The sequence below is a fragment of the Neopsephotus bourkii genome, unplaced genomic scaffold, assembly GCF_033783945.1.
Source record: "Neopsephotus bourkii isolate Nb327-2 ecotype Australia unplaced genomic scaffold, CSIRO-AGI_Nbou_v1 NB_730, whole genome shotgun sequence".
NCBI classification, from domain to species: domain Eukaryota; kingdom Metazoa; phylum Chordata; class Aves; order Psittaciformes; family Psittacidae; genus Neopsephotus; species Neopsephotus bourkii.
The window spans coordinates 56,137-77,650 of NW_026901228.1; the positions used below are offsets into that span (position 1 = coordinate 56,137).

A 21,514-nucleotide genomic window follows, 5' to 3' on the forward strand; every position below is an offset into this window, starting at 1 on the left:
CGAGACTGAACAAAGTAGGGAGTGTTAGTGCATAGAACTGCTAATGACAAAGGTTTGCACTGATGAAGTGTCTATATATTCCAGTCTCATTCTTGTACCTAATTTTGATTCTGTCTGACAGTGTGCATCGCATTATTAAGCAAGTTAACTTTTCATTTTCATTTGTAGATTTGAAGAAGACACTTGCTGTCTTGTTGGATAATATCTTGCAGCGCATTGGGAAGCTAGAGTCCAAGGTGGAAAACCTTGTGCTTAATGGAACAGGAGCAAATTCTACCAACAATACTAACACTCCTGCTCCTAGCTTGGGAGCAGCTGAAAAGCTTAATGTAGCAGGTGGGTACGGCAATTGTTTAAAATATTTATGGGCTTTTTAATCTGTATATATTTCTCTCTTCACCATAGCATGATTTTTCAGTGTTACATATTTGGAATGCCTTAGTAAACAAAATTCAAAGTAAAAATCTAGCCTATGTCAATGGCAATCTAAAGCCCAGTGGTTGTTTACAAGCACAGAGGAAGACTTTGTTCTATGTTAACTTGAGCACATTGAAGAAAATAAAATTCTCTGCCAAAGGGGTATAGTCTACCTTGTTCATAGTCACTTTCATACTTTAAAAGGTTGCACTTTAGAATGAAGAAACTGGGCAAGCATTTTCTCTCTTAAGCCTGATTGCTCAGGTTGGTATGAACTGCATTTCCACTGTATACAATTTATTGGTTATTCGCTGAAAGAAAACATTTAGTATGTTTGTTAATGATGATGATTTTAAATGTCTTTCCCTACTCTGCTTAACAGCTCTTCCAATTTGGTACAGAGAGAATGACCTACCTGGTACCTTCAGCTTAAGTAAATATATGTTTTAAAACATCATTTGAAGTCATTAATTTTTTTCTTCAGTGAATGGACTGTTTGCTACCCGTACAACTTCTCAAAACATTTGTGTCATCCTGTAGTGGTCGAATGCATTTGCTTGCCTCATCACCTGCGTATCTCAGTCCCTTTAGTGTTCCCAGCTGTGAATGTGGTTGGTACACTGGATGAATCTTGTTTATGCTGCCTGGTCTATTGCCCTGCATTTTGCCCTGCCATGTCTAGATAGATACAGGCTGTCCTGACACATAGGAAGTCCTCTGGACTCACTTGTGCAGGTCCATGTCTCTCAGGGGGTCCCAGAGCTGAATGCGGTACTGCAGTCAGGGTCTCATGAGAGTGGAGTAGAGGGGGAGAAACACCCCCTTTTACTTCTGGTCATGCTCCTTTGGATGCAACCCAGCATATGGTTAGCTTTCTGGGCTGCAAGTGCAGATTGCTGGGTCACATTGAGTCAGCACCGCCAAGTCCTTCTCCTCAGGGCTCCTCTCAATCCTGTCTCTGCCCAGTCTGGGCTTTGGGGTTTTTTTCGTATAAAATGAAAAAACATCCCCGTATATTTTCTTTCTGTAGCTGGACAAAAGAGAGACTTGATGCTGTGATTTCAATAGATTTGAAGATAATTGGAAGAAGGAAACGCGTGCTGTTGCTTATACATTTATAGGCAAAAGGTCATTGTTCTTATCTGATTTGGAAGCTTTTCTCATCAATTCTTAAGGTGAATTGAATTTTGTTATTCTTGGAGTTTTCTAGACTCACAATTTTAGTACTCATGAGCAACGTTTAAGGAGCTTGGTAGGAGTTTCCAGTTTGCAGTATTTACATAGCTTTTTGCTGCCTGGGGCTTGCATAGTGGCAAAGAACACTGTTGGTACACAAATATAAAATATCTGAAGTAACTGTATTAAGCAGCAACAACAGAAAACTTTAGGAAACAATTTCTTAAGGTTTTTTTTCTGTTATTCTGTAGGCTGGACAGTGTTACCTTTTTGGATATCTCCAGGCTGGATAGTAAAATGGAGTTTGAAGATAGTCCTTGTATTAAAGTGCCAACTATTCATCTATTTGAGGCATTTTGGGGCCTATAGGAATGCTGGGAAGGGACTCTTCATTAGGGACTGTAGTGATAGGACAAGGGGTAATGGGTTAAAACTTAAACAGGGGAAGTTTAGATTGGATATAAGGAGGAAATTCTTTCCTGTTAGGTGGTGAGGCACTGGAATAGGTTGCCCAAGGAGGTTGTGAATGCTCCATCCGTGGCAGTGTTCAAGGCCAGGTTGGACGAGGCCTTGGGTGATACGGTTTAGAGCGAGGTGTCCCTGCCCATGGCGGGGGGGTTGGAACTTGATGTTCTTAAGGTCCTTTCCAACCCTAACTATTCTATGATTCTATGATTTGGTGGAAATTCATCTGATCAGAGGCATGATGGAAAAGAAAAGCTTATTTCTGTCTTCATAGCAGTTTCCTGACAGTAAACTCTTTAAGCCATATGATTCCAATAATATCATAATATGGATATCTCCTCTGTTAGGAAGGAATTGTTCAGAAAATAAGCTAGGTGAGTAAACATTGTGATTACAGTACCAGCTGCAGTGTTGGTTTTGCCTGTAATACTTCAACAGCATATTTTTGTTGTGCTAGAGCAATTCAGATAATCTGAAAATTGCTGTAGAAGAAGGCATTTTGTTACACAACAGTTTGTCATTTTACCGGAGCTGGAACATGTATGTGTACAAATACACATGTTGTTTTCATGGTTTTCTTTATATTCAGCCATTACACTTTGAAATGATCCCAGAGAGCAAACATGTTAAGATTATTGTTCCTCTCCATCATCTGTAAAGTTTTAATGCTTACTTTAGACAGATTCATGTTAGGTGGTGTTAGTAATTTCAGTTTTTCTGTCTGGACAACTCTAGTATTTATGGAGCATCCTAACAACAGTAAGTTTAATATTTTTAGTATTTTTTTTTAAACTTCTTGTTTCTTTTTTCTCAAATCTTTTTTAACTTGGAATTGCTGCTTAAAACTCTGAATTAAATTAAGCATTTTATAGCCTTATTATCAGTGCAACAGAGTGGTGTCATTAGCACACATTCTTAGAAGAGACCTCCTTCCAGTGGAGCTGTTTCATGCATTTATTATTTTTTGAGCAGTCACAGTAAACAAAAACCTGATTCTATGGTCTCTATAACCATGTCCCTTTATCTGGGGAAAGCCTTTCTGAAATAAATGAAGCTTCATGCAGGCTTAAGCTGCACTTTAGCATCTATTGAAACTGCTCATAAACCATGGTAGTAAATAGTGGAGCCACTACTCATCCTGAAGTCTGCATTTTGTCCTCACTGACCTTGTGTAGTTTACTGTGTGTTATTTACTACCTGACTAGATACAAGTCATAAAATAAGACATATTAGAGTGACAGGAAGGTGATTATACTGTAAATATTTGTCCTCACTGCTGTTTATGACTGGACAAACTCAAGAGCAAAGCATTATATTTTTCCGTATTTTAAAACGACTACCATGGCAGGCTAGACTTGTCAATCCAAATGTGCTACTACCTTCTCCTTATTGTGTATTTTAAGTATTAGTAATGCTTTCATGGGGAAAAAAAATAGTACTCTTTTATCTGCAAACTAGGAAGAACAGGATGATAATGATTATTCAACAGTGCTCCCCGCAAAGCCTCTCTGCAATTTGAATTTTCTTTTAGTAAGTACCTTTCTGTATTCGAAAGTAGTCCTAAGAACAGTATTCATACGCTACATGTAGAGGATAGTGATAATCATAGAATCCTGATTTAGTTCAGGGTAAAGTTACTGAAATCAGTCCAGGTTCTGGTTTTATCTGACTTTAATAAACAAAACTGGTATGTGACCATGAGTCAGATTTATGGATTGCAAAATTCTCTTCTGTGACATTAAGGATACTGGCAATTGGAGCAGATAAAGAATTTCAGAAAAAAATCCATTTCATGTCCACCTTTTCTGTATAGAAAACTAGAATAAATAGTATAAAAAGGAGTATTTTTAGTATTTGAATGTGTGGATATTTTCTTCAGATATGCATTGATTTTAGCTTAGCTCAGATACCAGTTTGAATGTGACTGTGGAAGTAATCCAGGTAACAATGAAAGACTGTTGATGCATTTGTTGATTGCAGTGGTCGAAAAATCAATTTGTTTAAAATGCTGACACTTCTTAGTATTTAATTTTTTGCCCACTCTTTGCCATTTTGATGGCAAAATGTCTGTTGGTCCAGGGAAGTTCCTTCTTACAGTTAATAAACTTGCAGAGTTACTTCTAATGCACTACACTTGAGCTAAACCCACCTTTAGTTTCCAGTCTCTTGGTATTGCAACATGGAATCTATCAGCCATCTTTCAAAAGAAAAAAAACACACTTCTATGTACTTTTTTAAATTCTTTATATTATTTTGGGGATGTAGCTAGTCAGATTTTGAGAGTGGTCATTGCAGCTGCCTGGGCAAATAAACTTGAGTAGTTCATGTTCCCCTAAGGAGTAGATCTGCTTGTGGGCAGATGCCCATAACTTGATGATAGTGTTAATAAAGGAATACACAGCCTTTGCAGCCTTACAGCTGTAAAAGCAGATGAAAAATTTCCTCTGAACTGTATGGATGAGAAAAGACCTAATAATGATGATATTAGTAGCTCCTTTTCAAACAACTCTAACTACTGTTTCTAGTCAGGATATCACAAGAGCTACCAGATGCCTTCTGAAACTTTTATCAGCAAAAGTGACAGGCTGAGAGAGTTGGGCTTGTTCACCTTGGAGAAGAGAAAGTTCTGGGGAGACCTTAGAGCAGCCTTCCAGTGCCTTCCAGAGTTTTGTTGCTGGTTTGGCATGTTAATATTAATGGATTTTTCCCTTTTTAGTGAAAGGCATATATAACCAGGTCTAGCAGAAGGTTCCCCGGCCCATGGCACTGAGGTTGGAACTACATGATCTTGAAGGTCCCTTCCATGATTCTGTGAACTTCTATAGGTAACGTTAGTAACAGAAAGATGAAGTAGGACAGTTTCTTGAGGAAAAGCAGAATCATTGAGGAAGTACCTGGCTATCAAAGATATTAAAAAAAACAACCAACCAACAAAACTACCAAACAAAAAAAACCCCAACAAACAAAAAATCCACAACCAAACAGTATCAATAAAACAAACAAGCAAACAAAAAAAAACCCCAAACAACCAAACGTGTTCAACAAAACAGAATGTAGTCTTGACTGTGTGAAGTGTTAGGCAGTGGGAGCCGCAAAGTCCAGATAAGCATTGGACCGGGAAGTGTCGTAACTTGGAGTATTATGCTGAGATAATCCATTATAAATCCATTCACAAAGGAATAAGCAATACCTCCTCTGAAAGAGCCTGACTGCAAAGGGAAAAGGAGGCACTGGCATAGAAAATGATCAAACTATTTAGCAGTTTGGAAAAAATACCTATCTTTGCTTTAGGGGTATTAATACAGCCAGAAGCTGAATAATCTCTGGCCAAACAGTAGCCATAATGGCTATTTGTTTCTTGTAATAGCCTAATAGAAGTGTTCGTAGCTTCCTAAAAACAGTTTTGATAAATTTTTAGCCTGTGCTTTTGACCACAGTAGCCTGAACAAGCAATTTTTGTGATAGGTACAGAGTGCATGACTTTTTCAATAGAGTAGCCTCTTCACCACCATACCAAAACCTGAAATAATGCTGGTATATTGCATAGTGTAAATAAAACATGATTTATGTTTGTACTTCAGGCAGACACTCAAACAATTAAGAACATGACTCAAGGTGTAAAATTTAGGGGCTGTTTGGAAATAAAGTTACTCATCACTTTACAAAGGTGTCTTCATTGGTTATGTGCCTCATTTAGCAAGAGATGGATAAAAGTAGTGGTACATGTTTTGATGGGTTTTTTTACTTCTTTTGGGTTTTTTTGGTTTGTTGTTTTTAAAGTGTTCCACCTCTGACCGACAAGCATGGTATAGAAGTGAGGTGGCAGTGATGAAATCTGACATGGAAAATACTGCTTTGTGGTGATGTATAGAGTTTTTGGCAGATAAAAGGATCCGAAGAAAATCCATGTGGATTATGCTTGCTCATAATAAGAAGGTGATAACAGTTGGTAGGAGGAAATATTGAGGATTTAACAAGGACTGTAATTCAGCTGTCTGTGAAGTAGGTGAACTCAGATTTTTATTTGATTGATTTTTGAGTTACCATTTAGAGACAAGAAATCTCCCTTTTCAGACTCTCAGACAACTAGCATGATTAATGTACACATAGACTGTGCTGTTTTCATATTGCTGATGTGTTTAGGCATGATGTTGGCAGTGCAATCCTACACCTGGTTTCTTCCTCTGAAGTTAGTCTTGCAGAATCCTTTCTTGAAGGAAGCCCAAGACCAAAGCAGCTTCTATTCTCTTTTGGATTGAGTGAAAGTATAATAGAGCATGAGCTCTTAGCATCACAAATATCTTTGATACTAATCCCAAATGAACTTCTGCTAGTGGGCAAAGCTGCAGAGATTATGTTAAAAAGCAAAGCTGTGAAGCACCTTATGTACTCTGAGTGGGAGGTTAGGTGTTAGGGTGCTTTTTTCCTCTCTTTAGGTCCATCAATGTGTAAAATCACAAGTATTTGTGAGAATGAAGACCTAAGGCTCAGTGTAGGAGAGGATCAAATTTGCGATCATCTTAAGAATCTCAGTGAGCACAGGTCCATGGGACTTGTTGAAATCCACCCACGGATCCTGAAGGAGCTGTTGAATGAAGTCGCTAAGCCACTGTCCATCATATTTGAAAAGTCATGGCAGTCAGGTGAAGTTCCTGATGACTGGAAAAAGAATAATGTAACCCCCATTTTCAAGAACGGTGTCGTGGTTTAAGCCCAGCCAGCAACCCAGAACCACACAGCTGCTCGCTCGCTCCCCGCCTTTCTCCCCCCACTCCCAGAAGGATGAGGAGGAGAATCGAAAGAATGTAACTCCCACGGACTGAGATAAGAACAGTCCAGCAACTAAGGTATAACACAAACCACTACTGCTACCACCAATAATAATAATGATACAGGAAATAACAAGGGAAGAGAATACAGCTGCTCACCACCCGCTGACTGATACCCAGCTCGACCTGAGCAGTGATCTAGGCCATCCTTGTAACTGCCCCCAGTTTATATACTGGGCATGACATGCTATGGTATGGAATACCCCTTTGGCTAGTTTGGGTCAGGTGGGAGAAAAATGACTGCTACTGCTGAACCCAGGAGAAACAGGAAAATGGATGACACAGGGAACTACAGAGCAGTCAGTCTCTGTGCCTGGCAAAATCTTGGAGCAGATTCTCCTGGAAAGCAGGGGTGTTGGAACTAGATGATCTTAAGATCCTTTCCAACGCTAACTGTTCTACGATTCTGTACTTTTTCTTCTTCCCTCCTCAAAGATCTTGAACAATTTGGTGATTTTGATGCTGACAATTGTCAATTGCTTTTCCAGAACCTCCATTTCATTTATTAAAGAGTAGATTGTTAGTAGTGATGCTTATAAGGCTTCATCTGATTGGTTTCAGAAGCAATGAAGTCTTTCTTCCTTTGTTTGCGTGCTTGCTTCCTTCCGTCCTTCACACTTTCCTCCCTCTCTTTCTCTCCCCCTCTGTCTTCTGTCTTTATTTATCCAACTTGTATTGGAAATGCTTTAAAGATGTGTGGTAGTCATGCTTTCTGCATTTGTGGGAAGTAATATATTCCTGTACACACAAGAAGGACTCTAAACCTTGGGTGCCCTAAGACTTTTCATCAGCCTTCAGGACAGGAAACTTTGAGCCACCACCACAAATAACATGGTGGGTAAATTTAAAGTTGCTGGTTTGGACGTGATTAAATGGAAATGGGGAAATATGAAACCATGTCACTTTCAGGCAGAGCTTGTCTGCTTGGCTGCTTCTGATGTAGTTGAATCCATGGTTCCATGTGACATGCCCAAGAACAGCTTGGTTTAGGCAACTTGGTTTTTAGCAGTTGTGCTTTTCTAAGATGTCTATTGAAGAAATCCTTGACTTTGAGGAGCAGTGTTGTACTAAGCATATTCCATCAGATAGGGTAATCTGCTTGCACAAACATGATCAAAGAATCAGTCCTTTGTTTTCTTTCTTCATGTGATTTTGGTTTGGGGTTGGTTTGTTTTTTGTTGTTTTTTTTATATAAGCAAGGGGTGTGGGGTTTATGTATTGTGGATTGGGTTTGCATTGAGCTTTGTTAGGGGGTGTTTTTCTCCAAATTGTGAACTCTCTCTGTGTTCTTTGGGCAGGTATGGAAAAAATTTGATTTAAGCAAACTAAAAGAAACTGTTTCAGTTCCTCAGGCTTGAATAATGGTGGTGTTAATTCTAAATATGCATGTTGCAAAACATTTTTTTTAAATAAAGGGGCAAGGTGCTCTGAGTTATCATCCTTCTACTGTGCTTGTTCAGTGAACAGCTAAGTTTTTGCTACGTGTAACTATGTAACACCTCGGATAGTGTAATTGCACCAGAACTGTGCCAGACTGGTTGTTTAACAAATGTTCTTTTGCCTTGGAAAGTGCACTTCTGAAGATTTTAATTGTGTTTCTTTGATCCCATAAAAATGAGCAAGTGAAGGCTCACCTTAAATCCTCCTCCACACTCTCCTTATATGTGGCTGGTACTTGGAGAACTCTTTCTAAGGCTAAGAACAGTTAAGTGTCAGCTCTATGCAGCACTGCTCAGCAAGAGAGAATATTTTTGGTGTATCTGTTCAAAGTTCCTATAGCTTTTTTGCCTTACACATTAGCATGTTCTGCTGTATTGGCTGTTGAGTTCTCTTTTAACAACTTTAGTGTTAACATCTTTGAAGTCACTCATTAGGATGCAGACTTCAGTATTTACTTGTCTTTTAAGACATGATGGCTTGGATGCCTGTCAGATATCTGGCATGCTCTGTGAATATGTAGTGAGGCAGGCTGACAAGACAGCTTTAGCTATGCTGCAAGCAGGCTTCTTAACGTTACTATGGTGAGAAGGACCTTTGTCATGGTATTTCCATGTCCTTCTTCTTAAAGACGTGGGGCTGATACACTGAAGCCTTTTAGGTGGGGAGGAAGACTCAGGTAACTTCATGATCGGTTGATTTTCTTGCGTGGCTATCTTTATGATAAACTTTCTTATACAGCCTCATTAGTTTTAACAGTCTGCAACGATGGTTTGCCCCATAGTACTGTATTTGCAGAGACAAACTGGATTAAAAAAAGCTAAAATGGTGCATATTATTTTGACTTTCCAAAGGTGTCTTCCTGTCTTAGGAGGACTGCAGTAGGCTTTTCTTTAGTTAACTTAGCATGTAAAATGTTCCATATGGTAATGTATCCTCGTTTCTTCCTAGTAGCTGGTACAGGGCTGTGTTTTGGCATTAGTCTGGGAATAACGTTGAAAACACACCAATGTTTTAGTTGTTGCTAAGTAATACTTGCTCTAAATCAAGGACTTTTCAGTTTCTCATGCTCTGCCAGTGAGGAGGGGCATGAGAAGCTGACAAGGATCACAGCCAGCACAGATGACCCAAACTAGCCAAAGGGGTATTCTGTACCACAGCACATGATGCCCAGTATATAAACTCAGGGGAGTTACCCAGAAGGGCAAACTGGTGCTCAGGTCAGGCTGGGTATTGGTCAGTGGGTGGTTGTATTGTGCATTACTTGGGGTTTTTTGTTTGATTGGTTTATGCCACTTTCAGTTTTATTACTCTTATTGTTGCTGTTGTTATTATTTTACTTAATTTCTATTTTTAAGCTCCTCTTATTTCAACTGATGGGGTTTACATTTTTTTCCTGATTCTTCTCCCCATGAGGCTGGGGGAATTAGCAAGCCATTGCATGCGTGATACATAGTTGCTGGCTGGGGTTAAACCACAACATCATGTTTAAAAAACAAACTAGTTGTCCCAACAGACCGTCAGTGTATACTGGATGTAATAGGATGTGGGCTGCACTGGTTCTAATAGCTAAGATTACAGTTTTCCCAGGGCGATGCTTTGCTTTGAGTCGTATTTATTGTGCCTTATTCATTGTATTACTTTTCTACACTGTATATAATATTACGCAGTTTTTCCCATTTTGCTGTCCATTTTCCTCCCACAAAGGCAGTAGCATGGAGCTTGGGAGAACTGTGTTTTTTCAAGCATCACTGTTGCAACACAGTGTAATAACTGTGCAGAAGACCACACGTAAATATTTTCCACTGCAGCGCTAAGCTGTATTAGTAATGCTGAAGGGGGCTCTTGGTGGTCCCCTGGGCTGCATTTTGATTAACCACTTGACTACTACTTGAATTCTCCTAACCCTGCATTGATTTCAGTAGCGTTAATGCGACACAGAAGCACAGCTGGTGTGAGGATGGACTAGCAGTAGAAAAGTTAATTTTCTTTAAATCATACTACTGTTTTGCTACTGAAGTTTCTAAAATGTTAATAGCAAGTGTTCTGTGCTCTGCATTTAAAATCTTGAAACTATTAGCTTGTTTCATTGAATATGTTGATAGTGCTTTCAGTTCATGTTGCAAATTCTCTCTTTAAATAAATCTTATCCTCTGGAGGTTAAATATGTGAATTAAATTAAGAATCTATTAATTAGTGGGAGAAGGGAAAGGAGACGTTACACAAACTAAACCAGTCCTAACCTATAGTCTTGTGTCTAACTGTAGATACCAAATTTCTGAGCTGAAATAGAAACAAGGGTTCCATGAATTTAAGGAAGAATAGTACTTTTGTTTAATGATCAAAACCAGAAAGAAAACAAATAGGGATAAAATTGATGAATAGGCTTGATCAGGTATGATTACTCTGTCCTTTTAAGACTAAGGAGGTTCCTGATTTTGAGAGATCTGCTGATGGGAAACAGTTTGAGTTGAGCTATTTTCTCTGCTGTATGTCATCGAAAGATATTCTAATATGCTTTTTTTTTTTTGCACTAGTCTAAAAACCTGGGATTTAGCCTCAAGGTTTCTAAGTATGTAACATTTGTGTCATGTTCAATTCTCAAGATACTTCCATTCTCTGAAAAATGAAGAGTTGATCCTTAGCAGACTAGATAGGCTGCTGATGCCAACAGTTTGCAATCTCAGCAGTATTGTAGCTTTTAAATTTGCTTTAACCAATATTGCTATTTTAAAACTTGTATGACAAATAGAACAGCTATCAAACAATAATCTGCTGAGTAATTAAAATTGTTATGCAGCTTACTGTTTTAGTGGATTATTTCTAGACTTCTTAACTGTCTGGTGGAGAAAATTCATTTTAGCCCATTACAAAGCATATTATCTGAAGGATGTGCAATACAGGAAAAGAACATTATGTGTATGTAGCACTCACTCTTGCTTATTTTTACTGTTCTGCTAAAGAGTAACTGGGAAGCAAAAAAAAAAAAAAAAATCGATTCGGTATCCCAGACTGTGTGCTTTTAATCACATGATTCTCTCTTGGGTGTTTTAAGACCTTCACTAAAGTAAATAAAACCTGTGCACACAGAGTTTAATTGAAAGAGACAATGAAGACCTGCACCTGTGAACTGGTGTTTAAAGAAAGTGATGTCAAAGGCCTGAGTCTTTAGCCAGTATAGTTGCTCATATAGAGCAACAAGGGAGAAGTATCTTTTGCAGTGCAAGGTTAGATGGCTTAGCCTAAATCTGCTCATTCATGCTAATGTGCCAGACTTTGCACTGAAATAACTGACAACTGTTCACAAGTTTGGTTTCACCTGCTCTACACTAACGATCTCTGATGTAGAGCTATATATCTTTAAACAGCCACAGGCATTTGCAAAGTGAACATACGACTCCTTTCTAAACACATGGATGGAGTTTGTTAGTTATATTTTGAATGTCCTTATATGTTGAGTGTCCCAGGGTGTCACAAACAGAGCACTGTATTTAAAAAGTTTTTTAAATCTAAATTTTTTTTGTGTTTTATCAATATTTTCCATATTTTTCCAGGATAATCTATAATAAGTGTAGGCTCTTAGGTTTATAATATGCTCAGATTCATATTTTCATTTTGTCAATGCATTGACCTTTAATGTAACAACATATGAGGTAAATGTTTAATAATTATGAATTTGCGTAACAGCAGTCAAGAGGAGATAAGCTGTGCATGACTTCAAAAACACTTAGGTGCCTGTAGAATAGAAATTAGTATCATGGCTCACAAAAAGCTTAAGATTAAAAAAATGCGTGTATTTACTACTGTTGCTTTGTACTGACTTGACAGTTGCTGTATTTCTGAAGTTTTTGGCTGTAAGTGTGCTAAGGTTTGAATGGGAAAAAAGATCTTAGAACTTGCATTCTAAATTACATAAACCCTAATTAAGGATAAAAATCCTTGTGGTTTTTCAAATACTGTTTTCCAAGAAAAGTAATTTTAATGTCTGGCTTAATAATGTTTTTTTTTCCCCTTCAGGAAAAAGCTATCCAATGTGAATTTGTTAACAGCATAGGACTTCTATCCAGACCTTTTAAACCAGAATCTTCAGAAGATATTAGGGTGTGGTTTTTTTTCGTCACCTCCAAATGATGAAAACACTGAAGTCTGGACTTGTTTTTTAATACTTGCTTTTCGTGTTTTGGAAAATCCAGATGTGTAGGTCAGCATTCCCAGGGTTCCACCTGCTTCATCTCCCTTGACTGTGTGATACATTCAAAATTGTAAATTGCTGGTATCTGGTTGAGGTAGGTCCCACCTGTCCATGGCATATGCAAAATTTGTTCATCTCTGGATTTCTGCTTAAGAAGACCCAGCTTCTAGCTGGCATGGATGATCAAAGTCCTGTTGCTGGCAAGGAGGGAGAAAGATGACAGGTACTCTTGAAAATACTGCTAGACTTTAATACTTCATCAAGCATTTCAACATGGTTAGAGGTGATAAAAGTGGGCATTAGTGTTCTGTGTTCCCTATCCACATAGATTATCCTAGAGAGATCAGTGTGCTGTTTGTATGTATGAGCAAGTGAGGCTGCTCTGGAAAAGCCCTAGTGCAGCTGGCCACAGGGGAGACCAGAAGCCTGAGAAAAACTATAGCTTGTGCTGACATAAATGTCTGGCTCTTGCTTTTAATTTCATGGTATAAACAGGAGCAGTGAGAACTGGGAGGATTGACTTTCCTCTTGGAAGGTATCTGTATGCAGGCCTGCAACAGCTTATGCAAGCTGTTGAAGTGTATGGCTGGTATAATATGTTACTGTTGGAAGAAGTAGATCTTGTAAAAACAGGGATCCTGTAAAACCTTGCAAACAGTGAACAGTAGCAAAGGTCACTGCCCATCCACAAAACCATACTTGCATGCAGAAATTGTGTTTATGTATGACAAAAGCAAACAGGTATCCTGCAGCTGCACCCCCCAAAGGACTGGTATTACCACCTCCACTTTGCTTCTTCTGTAGTGCCAATCAGAAAATTGGGTTTGGTTTCAAGTAATACTTTCAGGCAAGAACTATTTTTAACTGATTCCGTATCAGTGGTCCAACCAAGAGTCAAGTGAGTGGTAGTGTTGGCATGGTGATTGGTGGGTAGTGATTGAGGAAGAATACTCCTTAATAAAGTACTGTTGTGGAGGAGAAGATATATGGAAATGGATGTTGAATACCAGTAATAATATCATCTTCACTTTAAGGGTTTAATAATTGTCTCTTACCTTTCTGAATATTGCTAAGTACAGTTGTTTGAATATATATATATGGCAGCCATGTTTGAGTCTATATATGGCAGCCATGGGGTGGAAACCAAAAAAACCTTTGAGCATCTCTGATGTTATATCGTAGATTTCAGATATCTTTTATGTTTTAGGAAGGTCTGAATTTGACATGCCTTATGAAAAGCTCCCCACTTACTTTGTAGTCAGGCTTATGAGTTTGCATAAAAAATACCAAATGAAAAAAGAAACCCAGCCAAAATAACAAAGAAAGAATCCTAACCCAACAAAAACAACAAGAAACCCCAAACAAACAAAACAAGAAAACAAAAAACCCCCAACAAAACCAAAAACAAATTAAAAAAAAAAAACCCAAAAAAAAGGCCACAGTTTAGATCATAAAGCTCTTCTAATGGCGTTATATTGATTCCTAAAAATTGCCATAATTTTAACCTCTTCTTGGTTTAACATAGGCTTATTACTCTTTGATCTCAAGCACTGACTTCCACTTAAAAGTGGAAGGTCTAATTTCTGAACTGCAGTCCCAGAAAGCAAAAAGCCCCACTGTTATTTAGCTGTACTGACTGAATTTGGAACATGCTTCTAAACTGTTAATGGTGTGTATTTTCTTACTTGGAGCAGCAAACAGAGCTGTAGATGTCAGTGGTCTAGTCTGCAAGAGTCATATAAGGATAAGAAGATGGGGAGATAATTTTAAAAGTGCTTATTGATTTGAAATTATAAAGCCATGTTACAAACTACTTTGTTTCAGTGTTATTGTCACTGGCAGTGCAACTCAGTTTGTCAAATTACTCTGCTGCCACAGGGACTGCGAAATTGGTGTCTTCTTTCTGGCATGATTCTTCTTTTCCCCATGCGTTTCATTTTGCAATGCTTCACTCACATTTCAAGCTTTACCTTTAAAAGAAACTATTTGCAAAAAAATTGAAAATACTCAGGTATATCAGGTAGGATTTGTATGTATTAAAATGTTCTAATGTTTTTCTACTGATCTTGTCACTATTCTGCTCTAATACTGCAACCTTCCTCCCCCCCCTCCCCAAGATCTCCAATTAGCTTATTTTGGGTGAAGTTGTGCAGTGTCACTTCCAAAGCATGAAGTGTTCCTAGGTTGATGGATAGCTGGCTTTAATGATCTTGATTCTTGACTGTGGGAAAAGCCAGAAATGGTGTAGGTATAATTTAGATAAAACTCTGGGATGAACTACCTAAATTGAAAACCCTGTCCTCTACACACTTCAGCAAGATCTCTCCATCATCTTAATTTTTTTTTGACTTCAAGGCCTGTGTCAGAGGGTTCTTCTATCTTAGAAGAAGGTCTCATACTGGAGTTGGTATGGCAGTGTGCTTTAACACTGCTCCTTTTTCCTTGGCTCATGGCCTAGAAATGTTGCTCTGTATTGCATTCTTTAATTTGTTACAAAAATCTAGAATGGTAAAATACTAAAATAGGCAAAAAGGAAAAAAAATCTTCAAAGACCGTATGAAATACTTCTCATGGAATATTATATAGTGTTAGTTGTAAAATTAGATCATATTGCAACATTTATTAATTAAGTCATACATCTCATGCCAAGTTTCAGATCATGAGTAGTATTTGATAAAATGATAACAGAACTTGAAAAACTAGTTTTTATGTTTAAAAGCAATACACATCTCAAAACTTTTGACAATCAGAACCAAATTGTTTCAAGTTAGTATGTTTAAGCACACTTTGATGAGGAAGACATTTTGCTTTTTATTATTCTTAGTATAGATTAGTTTGATTTTTAAGTCTTTGTAGACAAGTTTCTGTAAATCAGCACCTTTACTGCAAGTCAAAATTGAAATACATGCAACCATTTTCTTCTGTATTCAAGAAGGGCACACTGAGTTTTAATGTTATAGCAGATGCTACGCAGTAAGACTCTTCAATCAGTCTGGATTGTGGATTCATGAAAATAAAAAGAAGGATTCGTTAGGCCACCTCTCAGAACTGTAAAATGAAAATCAGTTATGGTTTATGTGTCTCTTTAGATCTCATAAATGGAGCCCAAGAACAGTGTGAATTGCCTCCTATGGATGGTTTTCCTCACTGTGAAGGGAAAATAAAGGTAAGTTTTAATCTGGTTTTGATCTTATTCTGTGTGTTCTTCTAAAATCTGAACCGATGTTGCAAGAGGTCAGTGCTCAGACAATGGTGTAAAACAAGAACAACTGTGTCAAAAAGGGAATGTTTAGAAGTATCGCTACAGTATTACTTATCTCAGGCCTCTGATACTACTGCTGCAGAGAAGTGGCATTCCTATTAAGACAGGAATAAAATGCCGTGTTATATTAAATGTGTATTATTATGTATTTATATTATTTATTATTATGTGTTATGTTTTGTGTATTTATGATACTTAATAAAAGGCCTTATTATTTGTATGATATCTTGTTATTCAGAAAACCCTGGTTTTCTTCCTCATTATGAGTCATTTGGCATTCTTCCTACCGCACGACTTGGATTCTGTGTGTACCTCAGTCCAGCTCTTTTTCTGCTTCAGCAAAACATCTGTTTATGCTTCTTTCTCCTCTTTGCCAACAGTGCTGTTGGGTTCCTCTCTTCCCCTGTATTGGGGAAAGCACTCTGCCTCTTCTTGATCACAAGCTAAAGCAACCAGAACTTTGGGGTTCACAGTTACTTCTACATAAATCCTGTATTTTACTAATAATGCAGTTTGAAAAGCAAAATATGGAAAGCCATCAGACTTCAGTTGGAAAAGAAAAAAGCAAAACAAAAGACTTCTTCCCTTTTTCTCCTCCCACCCCAAAAACCAATAAACCCCCCCACAAAACAAAGACAAAAAAATGCAAAACAACAGACTTGATAAACGGAGGGTTTGGAGTTGTTTTTTTTCACCAAAATACATTTCAAATGTAAGGACACTCTTTTAGTAGTAGAGCATGAATGTAAAATGGCTGAATACTTAAATTGCATTACTTAATAATGATACCTGTTTCTGGTAGTGAAAAGAAATAACTACCAAAATGTATGTGAAATCTGTTGCCTTTTTCCTCTAAATAAATTTGTAGGCAATAGTATTTAAAAATCCCCAAACTGTGTCTTAAATCTCTGGTCTGTGTTTTGATCCGTTTTGACAAACTGGCTGCATAGTGACTATGTAATGCATTATTTGAATATTAAAATCTGAATTTAAATTAATAACTTCCTTCTGCAGAAATGACAAATTCTTGGCAGAATCAGGGAGATTTCAATCTTAGTAACTGAAATGATCTGTTAAATTCCAGAGCAAGTGTAACGTGGGGGGGGGGAAACAATGCAGTCAACTCCAGCCACACCCATATGTCTGCACCCTCATTATATTTTCCTTTTGATATTTGTCTCTGCTTGCCTGGATACTAGTTTGTATAAACTGCTCACATCTGGTATGTAGTTATTTTCCCAACATAGCTGAATGCAGAGATTCAGTATGCTGCAAAATGTTAATATAAAATTCCTTTTTTGCTATTTGTATTTTTCATCAAGATGGATATGGTCACTTGCAGCTTTCCCCATTATTTCCGAGTTCCGTGTGAAATAGTAGAGTTATTATGTGATACTTCAATGTAACAGACTGTGGTTTTGTTTCTGTTTCAGTGGATGAAAGATATGTGGCGATCGGATCCCTGTTATGCAAGTTATGGTGTAGATGGGTCCACATGCTCCTTTTTTATTTACCTCAGTGAGGTTAGTAATCTGTTAATCTGCAGAAGGGAAACGTATTTTTGGTAACTGTTTGCAAAATGTTCTCAACAGAAATCATAACTTTCTTTGAAAAAAAATATAAGGAGGAAAAAGCTATTAAAACAGAATTATTATGAAGTGTTTTGCTATTAATCATATGTCCTCCAGGGGTTTCTAGCCTGGAGAATTCTAATGTTTATAACTGATGTAAGTAGCAACTCTCCAGGGAGTCCACACTGGGTATCCTGTTAAACCCAAGTATGAAGCTCAGTCATAGTCATTCTTGCCTCTGCACATTTTTTCTGTTGCTTTCAGTGCAGTTCCTAGGGTAGTAGTAGGGGGAGGCATTTGGGGGGGGGGGGGGGGGCATTTGGAATGTAAAATTTGGAAATTAGAACTAAATGAACCGTAGAACGTTCTCTGAAGCAGCATGGCCACTTCCTGCTTGGAGACTGTTCATGAATTGCAGAGTCTGTTGACAGAAAACAAAAACCCCACGAAAGTCCCATTTTTTAATGAAGTAGCACATATATTGGCTAAAGCTTTTGGTACCTGTCAGAACCAAAAGCCCAGTTCCGTACACAGCTGAGTAAAGTTCATGCCCTGGTGGGTTTTTGTACAGATTCTGTTTCCTGTGTAACACTTTTTTTCCAATAATGAATTTTGTCAATCAGTTATTATGAGCTCCATTGCTGGCTTGTAGTGTTTGTGCCAGAAAGTCAGGTGTATTTGATCACTTGACCTCTTATTTTGTATTACTAAAATGTTGATAACTTATAGCAGCTGATCTTGGAAGTAGTATTGATACCTAGTAGCTTACTATTTGTAAAGAACAGCAGGAGCCAGTATGGCTTCTGAATTGCAAACTGATATTAATTTTGCAGTTTCTGCAGGATTGGGGGGTGGGGCTCAGATTTTAAATTACGTATCTGAGATTAAAACTATAGGTCTACTAGATAAGTAACTCTGTTGTAATGAAAGCAGTTTCTGTTAATTTACTCAGTTGACTGTCATGAACTTTTCTGGGCACACTGCTTGAAGCAGCAGTAATAGTTAAATGCATATCAAAACCATGTATCTGAAGAAATAATAAAGGCTGAGTTGAATCACAGATTTGACTCACTCCAGTGCTAGTACCAAGTGTTGATCTGTTTATGGGCTATGAAGCTGGGGAAGGAAAAGATACAGTATGACTATATTATTTATCTTGTTATTTATCATAAAAGCTACAGATATGGTTTTGAAATAATCTGAAATTGACCTGAGTTTCAGCTAAAAGGTTATGTTTTATCATTAGTGGAGTTACATTTGTGCATTAGTATTCTGTCAGCCAGCAAGTGCTTTGTGTTTTTAATGCAGATGTATTTTAGAGATAAAGATACACGTCAGCTGAATGTGAGAATCTAATATTCTTAAATGACATCTGTTATTTTGTATTTCTGTATTAAAATCACAGTGTCTTCTGTAACAATCGCCTCTGATCATAAATTTTGAAAACTCAGTTGATGATCAGTTTAGCTCATCCTCATGGCAAAATCGAAGCAGATTTATAGAGGCCAAATGGTTGGTTTTTTTTCTAAGAGTCTAGGGATTTAAAATTTTTCTTTAAGCGGCAATACTGAATTTGGGCAAATTCTCATTTCATGATGGAACAATAGAACAGTTAGTCTATGTGTATATTTACAAACTTCAAACAAGAGTCTTGTACTTTTTTAAAGTGTTTTCCTATGACAGAATGTAAAAGTAATATTGGGTGAGCATGTTATTAACCTTAAGTTTAAATTTGGCATTCTTAATCCTATGATTAATGCCCAGCAGCAGAGGTTGAAAGCTTAAATGTTTGCGAATACAAGCATGAAATGAAATTCTAATAACACTACAACGATGGGGATTTATGAGGTGTGTTGGCTGCTAAGGATAACTTGGAAATGCTATTGCGAGAGTAATTTGTCAAAGTGGACAATGATGAAGAGTTGACAGTTTATACTATGGTTGCTCAGCTGAATGATAAATGTGTCTACAGAGCTCTCAAGTCAAAACTGCTGATTTAAAATATTAGAATGCATTAGGGTGCTGGGAGGATATTATGGTTAAGATTTTTCTACTTTAAAGTTACAGTGTAGGAGTAAGATGGTTGTGTGCACATGCTTTGTTTGAAAAGGCAATATATACATAAAATTATGCGCAACTTCTGTTTGAAAAGACAGAATATGCATCAAATTGTGTGTATACCTACTTTTGCTCTTGAAACTGCCTCTTAAGATCTAGTGTGACAAGTGCCTGTGCTCTTGCATACTCTTTCGGGATCTACTTTTTTTCTTCAGAAAGAGTTCAGTTAGGATATTATGTTACACTCACCTAGCACTCTTTGTAATACAATTTTAAACTTGTAAACAGAGCAGCCTGAAATAATACATCTTGATATGGAATATGGGTCAGGACCACAGAAATACAAAGTAACTTGTCCACAGTTTAGTCAAAGGTTTAGAAATAAAACCCAGTCTTCAGGTATCTGCTGTGTCCCTGTTTTGTTTCCACCCTGTGTGTCTGCAAAATAGAACGTCACAGTCAAAATCCATGCTGCCCCAAGTAATCTCTTCTGAAGAGCCTGCACAAGTGAAAGTGTTAACAGTTCTGCCTCCTGTAGTTTGCTTTGGATGGCACTCCTACAAGAACGCAAGAACAACTAGCTGAACAGCTCTTCTCCACTTCTCTTGTGTCTTGGCTGCTTGAGCAGAATGGGAGGTGAGTGTGGCAGTAGAAGGAAAGTGAGAAGCAATCCAGCAATTCAGGCTTACGTTTTTTTTATTTAAAGCTCTCACCTCTACAGACTTGCAGATAAAGCTGCAAGAATTTTCACACTTCCATCTTGAAGTTTTGCTGAAGGCACAGGCTCACTCCTGGTGCATGATGTGCAACTGTGCAGTCCTCATAACACTAATTGTGCTGGAACCTTTGAAGACTGGAGGAAACAGAAATGGCCTGAATAGTAAAACCAGACTTATATTCTTTTAAATAACAGGGAAGACAGGAATTAGAAGTAGAAAAAATTGAAAAGCAAGTTAAGCTAAGGTTTCTGTATAGTTGGGACTGTTTCCATTTAACTGTGATACAGACTTGCCCATGGAAAAGACTTGCTTCCTATAAACTCAGCATTTAGTTATGAAAAATACAGTTGTTTAACACTGTAATGTCACTGGTGCAGTTATAATTTTCACAGATGGCATTGCCTCTGGAGAGAAATGTGAAAAAATTAATTTCTAGACAGTACAAAAATATATTTCACTGCAAAATGTCAGTTTGCAGCTGAAGAATTAAGCTTTTAAAAATATCTTCTAGCAAATGAATTTTTCACAGTTTCCCAGCTTAAGGAAAAAGAAAAAGAAAGTGTAGGTGTCTTATTGCTCCTCTTCTTTATCTAGACATGTGCTTTCTCTGACGGCTTTCACTGCCTGCCACACAGGAGTGGAACTACTGCTGTGCTTGCTGGTCAGCCAGCAGCTGTGATGCAAGCTACCACTGCCCAGAGGTCACTACATGGATGCTGGAGCTGGGCAGATCTTACTAAAATCCCAGTCTTTGTATCTCTGGTTGCCTTTCAGGTGCAAGGGTAATTTCTGGTACCCATCTTGGAAGCGGATCCAGCATTTCAAAAGACTAAAACAATTTCAAAGACCAATCTCTAAAGCTCCTGTAGCTTCTGAGTGTGTACTAGTATGCCATTAGAGAGAATTCTTGTTTTGAGTTCTTCAGACTTGATGGAAATAGGATCTATGGTTTCATTGCAGGAATATTTTTCTTTATGCTATTTCTTTTGCTTTGAGGGATAAAGCAGAAAAATATAAACTGAAGGTGATTTTGAGTGTGGGTTTGTTTCTAGAAGGCAAGCTGTAGTCTGTGGCATACTTTAGTGAAAACAACTGGGAATTATAATTATACAGATTCCCTAAATCCTTGTGGGTTTGCTTGTTTAGTACCATTTGCTCACATCTGTGTGGAAGTCCCCTTTCCACAACTTTTGCTGCTTGTGTAAACTATTTTCTGATATTGAGGTAAGTTAATCATAAAATCATAGAATAGTTAGGGTTGGAAAGGACCTTAAGAACATCAAGTTCCACCCCCCGCCATGGGCAGGGACACCTCGCTCTAAACCATATCACCCAAGGCTCTGTCCAACCTGGCCTTGAACACTGCCACGGATGGAGCATTCACAACC

General features: G+C 37.8%; 1 protein-coding gene across 3 annotated transcripts in view; it reads left to right on the forward strand.

Annotated features, from left to right (window-relative positions):
* Nucleotides 1-21,514, forward strand: part of MGAT5 (alpha-1,6-mannosylglycoprotein 6-beta-N-acetylglucosaminyltransferase) — a 130,664-nt gene that overhangs the window by 53,981 nt on the left and 55,169 nt on the right. For all 3 annotated transcript variants that reach the window (XM_061354295.1, XM_061354296.1, XM_061354297.1), the window contains 3 exons: nucleotides 169-336; nucleotides 15,606-15,682; nucleotides 17,212-17,301. In XM_061354295.1, coding sequence (XP_061210279.1) covers nucleotides 169-336; nucleotides 15,606-15,682; nucleotides 17,212-17,301 — 335 coding nt within the window. The remainder of the gene's footprint in view (nucleotides 1-168; nucleotides 337-15,605; nucleotides 15,683-17,211; nucleotides 17,302-21,514) is intronic.